The sequence below is a fragment of the Cynoglossus semilaevis genome, chromosome 9 (genome assembly GCF_000523025.1).
Source record: "Cynoglossus semilaevis isolate Cse_v1.0 chromosome 9, Cse_v1.0, whole genome shotgun sequence".
In the NCBI taxonomy this organism is placed as follows: Eukaryota; Metazoa; Chordata; class Actinopteri; order Pleuronectiformes; family Cynoglossidae; genus Cynoglossus; species Cynoglossus semilaevis.
Genome location: NC_024315.1, coordinates 3,037,060 through 3,043,802, shown reverse-complemented (window position 1 = coordinate 3,043,802; position 6,743 = coordinate 3,037,060). Strand labels below are relative to the sequence as shown.

At 42.4% G+C, this 6,743-nt stretch overlaps 2 protein-coding genes across 7 annotated transcripts in view; one reads left to right on the top strand and one right to left on the bottom strand.

Moving 5' to 3' along the window:
- Positions 1-272: 272 nt before the first annotated feature.
- Positions 273-6,743, top strand: part of LOC103383408 (E3 ubiquitin-protein ligase TRIM21-like) — a 9,883-nt gene continuing 3,412 nt past the window's right edge. For 2 of the 6 annotated variants that reach the window (XR_003050528.1, XR_003050531.1), the window contains exons 1-3: positions 273-418; positions 637-3,593; positions 4,432-4,676. Coding sequence is in view for 1 of the 6 variants with exons in the window: in XM_008316504.3 (XP_008314726.2) it covers positions 646-2,301 (1,656 nt within the window). In the remaining 5 variants the exon portion in view is untranslated. Of the gene's footprint in view, positions 419-636; positions 4,220-4,431; positions 4,689-6,585; positions 6,738-6,743 lie in introns of those variants that run through there. The other 4 variants (XR_003050530.1, XR_003050529.1, XR_003050527.1 and 1 more) reach the window with 4 other exon arrangements.
- Positions 4,270-6,743, bottom strand: part of traf5 (Tnf receptor-associated factor 5) — a 4,268-nt gene continuing 1,794 nt past the window's right edge. The window contains exons 5-11 of the mRNA XM_017034934.2: positions 6,685-6,738; positions 6,335-6,412; positions 6,004-6,078; positions 5,833-5,925; positions 5,538-5,666; positions 5,280-5,442; positions 4,270-4,942 (exon numbers count right to left, since the gene is read on the bottom strand). Coding sequence (XP_016890423.1) covers positions 4,365-4,942; positions 5,280-5,442; positions 5,538-5,666; positions 5,833-5,925; positions 6,004-6,078; positions 6,335-6,412; positions 6,685-6,738 — 1,170 coding nt within the window. The 3' untranslated portion in view covers positions 4,270-4,364. The remainder of the gene's footprint in view (positions 4,943-5,279; positions 5,443-5,537; positions 5,667-5,832; positions 5,926-6,003; positions 6,079-6,334; positions 6,413-6,684; positions 6,739-6,743) is intronic.

Below are 6,743 nucleotides of genomic sequence, written 5' to 3'. Positions count from 1 at the left end.
ATATATATATATATATGATGTGATACAAGACTGGGTTGTACAACATCTTTTCAGTTACACGGTAAAGGACAGGTGAAAAGTGGAGGCCTGTGGAGCAAAATGTCGAAGTTGAAATGTGCTTGAAATGATTATTTCTTTTCCCTTTCAGCTCATGCAGAACTCCACAGTGGTGAAAACATAAATAAAGATGGTTTTATTTTCTCTCTACTCCTGCTGTCCCCAGCAGAAGGCAGCATTTCACCAAACCCGAGCCTGGGTAGACTGGACGAACAAGGAAGTGCACAAAACAGCATTCCATTTGTTCGTTGTCAAAGACGAAGAATCAAGAATCAAATGAAGAATCAAATCACAGCTGGAGTGAGTTTCTGTCTGAAGGATTGATTCTGTGGTTGGTTGGAAGTCTGTGAAGTGAGACGAGGTGAGTGCAGAAGCTGTTATTCCTGTTGATTATCAAAAGAGTTTAGTTTAGTATTAGAGTATATTTAAGCAGTATTTATTCAGTAATACATTCCAGAAATTCTGCATCCTCTCATGTGGTCTAAACCGTTTCCTGCCTGAGCTAGATTTTCTAGTTTTTGAAAGTCTGTGGCTGATGTCTTTGGTGAATCATAGTTGTCTTTGTAAACCCTTTGTCAGTGCGTGGACATGGCTACTGATGCTGATGCTGCTGCTGCTGCTGCTGCCGCCGCTGCAAACCTCAGATCTGAAGAACATTACTTGTGCTCCATCTGCCTGGATGTGTTCAGAGATCCAGTCTCTACACCGTGTGGCCACAACTTCTGTAAACGCTGCATCACTAAACACTGGAATACTAACGTGATGTTCAATTGTCCCATGTGTAAGGAGGTGTTCAGCACGAGACCCCAGCTGAAGGTCAACACTTTCATCTCTGAGATGGTTGTTCAGTTCAGAAATGAAAGCCAACAAGTTTCCAAAGTACCACAAGAGGTTCTCTGTGATGCCTGCACTGGAGCCAAGGTTAAGGCTCTGAAGTCCTGCCTGGTGTGTCTCACCTCCTACTGTGAGTCTCACCTGGAGCCTCACCTGACAGCACCTCGTCTGAAGAAACATCAGCTCATCGAACCCGTGGGGACGCTGGAAGATAAGATGTGCACAACACACGAAAAACCTCTGGAGCTGTTCTGTAAGACCGACCAGACGTGCATCTGCTCGCTCTGTCCTGTTTTAAATCACAAGGCTCACGAGTTTGTTCCTCTGGAGGAGGAATATGAAGGAAAGAAGGAAGAGCTGAAGCTAACTGAGGCCGCCATTCAGACCATGATCCAGGAGAGATGGACTAAGATTGAGGACATCAAACGCTCCGTGAAGATGACTCAGGATGAGGCGACCAAAGAGAAAGCAGAAGGTGTTCAGGTCTTCACTGCTCTGAAGGAGTACGTGGACAGAGGCCTGAACGAGCTCATCCGGGAAATTGAGGAAAAACAGCAGGCAGCAGAGGAACGGGCTGAGGATAACGTCAAAAGACTGGAAGATGAAATCTGTGAGCTGAAGAAGCGGGGCACTGAGGTTGAGCAGCTGTCGCTCTCTGAAGACCACCTCCACCTCCTACAGAACTTCCCATCCTTTAAAGATGCTCCTTCTACCGAGGACTGGACAGAGGTTCGGGTCCCTCCACCATCGTACGAGGGCACGGTGATGAGAGCGATGGCTCGGCTGGAGGAGACTCTCAGAAAGCAGATGAAAGCACTGAAGGAGTCAGGGCTTAGGCATGTTCAAGGGTTCGCGGTGGATCTGACCTTTGATCCCGACACGGCAAATCCTGCCCTTATTTTGTCGGATGATGGGAAACAAGTTTACTGTGGTGATATAAAGAAGAAACTTCCAGACAACCCAGAGAGGTTTTCTCCATGTGTCTATGTCTTGGGAAAGCAGAGTTTTTCCTCAGGTAAATTCTACTTTGAGGTTCAGGTTAAAGGAAAAACGGCCTGGGATCTGGGCGTGGCCAGGGAGTCCATCAACAGGAAGGGAAACATAACTCTTCGACCTCAGGCAGGTTCGTGGACCATCAGGTTGATAAATGGAATTGAGTACATTGCTCTTTCCAGTCCCTCCGTCCGCCTCTCTCTGACCTCTCCTCTTGAGAAGGTCGGGGTGTTTGTGGATTATGAAGAGGGTCTGGTCTCTTTTTATGACGTCAACTCTGCAGCTCTGTTCTATTCCTTTACTGGTTGCTCTTTTGCTAACAAACTCCGCCCTTTCTTCAGTCCCTGTAATAAGGACGGTGGCAAAAACGCAGCGCCTTTAGTCATCTGTCCTGTCAATCAAGCTACTGATCTTTGAAGTAATCAACCAACAATGTTGGGATCTGGTCTGGTTGGTTTAGTCAAATGTGGTTTCTTGCATCAGAATTGTCAGGTTGCTACACGGTTAAATTATGTGTAAGTAGTCCTTTAACATTTAAGTATCACTGTGTAAGAAAGAACAGACACGTACTTTAAATACTTGTGTCATAAATCTTTGTAGTCTTCAGTAAAAAAAAGAATTTGTCATATGGGCTGTGGGCTGCAACGGGAGTTTGGTTCAGGGTGAAAAGAAAGTGTGTATTTTCCTAATTGGTACTAGTATTCTGGGTCAGCTGGCATTAAAATGAACATTTAATAAATCAACTTCTTTGTTCTGTGGTTTGTATTTCCTTTATTCATTGTTACTTATTTATGCTCTCTCTCCAACATGAGAATCTTGTTGTGAAATTAAAGTTGTTGTTTTTTTTTGTGTTTTTTTTTGAGCTCTTATTGAGGTTGGAGTTAAGTAGTTCCTTTGTGGTATTGAGGGAAACATTAGTAAGTCCAAAGTTACAAAAACATACACCTGAGCCTGTGATGAAGTCGGCAGTTGATCAACATCAACAAGTATTTTACAATTTCTATGGACTTAGTTGTAGGTGAGTAAATGAATTCCACTGTCTTAATGCCCGTGCTGGGAACATACATGTTTTTCAACCTGTACAAGACTCAAGATTTTGTTGTTGTGAACTCCTTAGGTCTGGTATTAGGTAAAGCTTCATTAGAAAACAGTATGGAATCAACACACCTGGGAATGATTGTGCCTTTAAGATTTTTCCAGAACAATTATTAAAGGTGTGGCAGACAAACTAGACTCGCAAGTCAGCACCTTCACTTATGAATGTCATAAATGAATGTCACATCCACGTGAGTGTAACCTCAGGTAATCTTTACTGGGTCCCAAGGATAAAGGTGTGTTACTTAGCATGTCGATCTTGGTAATCTCCACTACAGTGCCCCCTGGAGGGTGTGACCTGGACTATGGACGAAAGCCTTGGGTCTTGATAAAAGGAGAGGGTTACAGACAGGCGATAAATAGTATTAGATTCTAACACAAAACAGGATAATAATAAACTAGCTTAACAAAACTTTTATAAAAAAATGAGTAGAAGTTTCACCAAAAGTTTAATATAATTCAATCGAAAAAACATAATTTGCTCGGAAATAATTCGGGGGACCTAAAAAATGATGCACCATTTGGAAACCAGCGCCAACACGAGATTTCCGGTTTTTAAAGAAAAGTTTTTTGCGAGAGCGTACTTAAATGGGCACAACGGTTGACAGATATGGGTAAGTGTCAGCGAAATTAACTTGAACATTTCCACATGATACACATGAAAGTTCCCAACTGTGAGTAATGTAAAACTGAGTTCGTTGTTTTAGAGACTAAAATGGCTGAATGAAGTTCATACAGAGACGGTGCAGTTGAGTGTGCGGTTCCCATAAAATGGCGCCATTTAGTAAAAGCGACCTCTACGAGATGGAAACAACAAAATGTTTTAATTTAACTTCGGTCAAGAGAGAGAGAGATCATCAAAACCCCCAAAACCTATAATAAACCTAGACGCAGATGCGATTTGTCAAACAAACGGCTAAATGTTTGGCGAAAACAGTTAATACTCGCTCCAGATAATAAAAAGTTGTTTGGAACCTGGGAAATAATAGTTAGCTGCAATATCTCTTGAAACAATACTAAAAAAAGGTTGACAAAACGGAACGATTTTAAAATCATCAATTAAATTACTAAACTAAAAAAAGAAACTCAAGATAGAAACCCCCAATTCTTTCCAAAGGTTAGCAAAACAAAAACAAATTTGGTTTAAAAAAAGACCAGGTATACAGCTCACAACAGCTCTAAATACATTAAAAAACTGTACGTAAGTAGTCAAAAAACACGTAAAAACCAAAAAATGTATAATACATTAAAAAACTGTACGTAAGTAGCCAAAAAACACGTAAAAAAAAAGTTACTAACTACTTTTAATATATTTAATCTATCTGCTGTAACATATTTAAACATTAGCATTTCAACTTTATTATTAATGTCAACAGAATAAAATCTTAGAGGTGCTCTAAACCCGACATGTCCACTTTGGCCTTGACAAACAGTGTGTCGTCTCTGACATAGATGGCGTTCTTTCCTGCTTCCAGCTGATTAAGGGGACAAAAGCAGGAAAACCCAACTGCTAGGTTACCGACAGACTTGGGGTCGGGTCGGAAGAAGCTTCTGGATGCAGGATCTGGCCTGAAGCTGAGGCTGTGGTGGTTTCTGGCACCGCTTTGATCGAGGATGGACAGGGACACGGTTTGTCTAAAAGGCCACAGCAACAGCTCGTCAAAGTCTCCAGGCATCAGGACCACATAAAGTGACAGGTGAGTTCCTCTGCCCTCACCATCTCCATTCAGGTAGACTTTGATGGCCATTTTGTAGCCACAGCGGCCAACGTGGAAAGGCACACTGCTCAGACACGACAGGTCTTCTGTGTTCCTCCTCTTCCTGAAGTTCTGGATCTTCCAGATCAACCTGCCGTCATAAGACAGTGCCTCGAGCTCTTGCAGCCGTTGCTGGTTAAGATATAACTGAGTGGCGTGGAGATCTAGAAGCCCTAGCTGACGTTTGAGATTCTTCTCAACATTTCCTGCAAAGAAAAAATAAATTATAGTAAAGACGTTTTTGAAATGCTTCCAGGAAAGTGTGTACAATTTTTGCAGAAAACCAACGTAACGTTGGTTTTCTGCCTAAATTTTGTGAAAGACTCATGGAGCATTTTTAGATAAAAAAAAATAACCACTAGTCTTATAATACCGTTGTGTTTGTTATATATGTGATTTATATTGCCTGATAATTCTCTAGTATTAGATGTGTGTGTTAACAGTTCAAAACAGGAATTTCCTGTTGCCTTTTGAATGTTGTGCCTCTTGTTTTGGTTCTGAGACATTGGTTTTGACTTCAGGTGTTTGTTTGTTTTTTGTTACCCAAATGTTCTTTGATGGCTTCTGCTGTCGACACTTCCTGCATCACACTGTTTACAGACTGTTTTAGCTGCTCCAGCTCCATCACGTCAGGAAGTCCTCGAGACACCTGCTGGACGTCCAGGTTGATAGTGGACAAGATGTCGTCCTGCCTGCTCAGTGTCCTCTGACACACAGACATCAGTGACAGTGGTTTCAAATTAATACGAGGAATGTTGTTTTGAAAAAGTTTCCAGTAGTGAAGATAAATGGACTAAATACCTGAGTTGTAAAGAGGCTGTTCTTTTGGCAGCTGCTTGGTTGCATTGTTTCCTCCAGGCCATTGAGGAGTAAACTGTCATTCTGAACCTCATACTGCTTCAGGAGCGCCTCCCTCTGGAGATCCTCGACCTGACACAGACACACAGTTGTGAATAGTGATTGCATTTTTTTTAGTGTTTAATCAAAAATGGTCAAGTCAGAAGGTGATGAACTGTTTTCTTATGTCATTAGACTTAAGCTGTGTTTGCCAGAAATAGTCCCAGGGGTTTTAATAGGTGATGAAGTTTGTGTAGACCTGTTCTTCCAGGTCCATGCTGCTCTTTAGGACCAGCATCATGTGATGATGGACAGCCGTTTCTTCATGCAGCTTCATGTTGCATCGTTTACCCTAATGGGCAGAAGACGATAACTCTAGGCTCCAGTATGTTAGAAGTGCAGAAATGAGTTGAGCAGACAGTGGGCACACCTGTAAGGAGCAGCCAAACGTCTTGTAGAAACAGTCTACGTGGACCTCAGGACAAGACTCTTTATGATCCGTCAGCTGAAACAGAAAATGTGCAAAGAAGAATATTATATAAGAACAAAAAAAGCCTTAAAAAAGTTTGCTGTAGTGCTGGAAATCATGGTCTAAACTTTGACACAGAACCATCCAGTTCTACAGTTGTAGCAGAAATACAGAACTTCAGTACAATTATCAACAGACAACAGGATGACCCAGAACCCAGAACACCTCCAGAACCCATACCTGGTGTAAACTTCAACCAAAGCCAACCCTTTCTGACCCACCGTGAGCTCACCTTGTGTCTGGGAATCCTTTGGGAGCAGTTATCGCGACACTCCACCTCCACATCTGGACAAGAGCTGTGCACATGATCCTAGGTGGAACAAACAAAACTGATCAAAGACTCAAAGTTGGAAAACTGTTTGCTTTTCACACGTGGAAGACCAGGCCCTGTGCTGTTTTCCTCTAAACTTTGGTGACCTTTTCAAATCAACAAGGACTTCCTTCAGATCTTTACAATAGTTCTTTGTTTTGGGTCATATTTAGGTTCCTGTTTCATCATTGCTCTGGAACAGAAACTGTGTCGGAGCTGAAGCACTTTGAAAGGACAGCGAGGGATGTTGAAGTTATGGCGTTCATCTGCACCTGCAGGACCCTGGAATGCTGCGGTTGTCCACGGTGTGAGAACGAGTCCACGCGGTAAC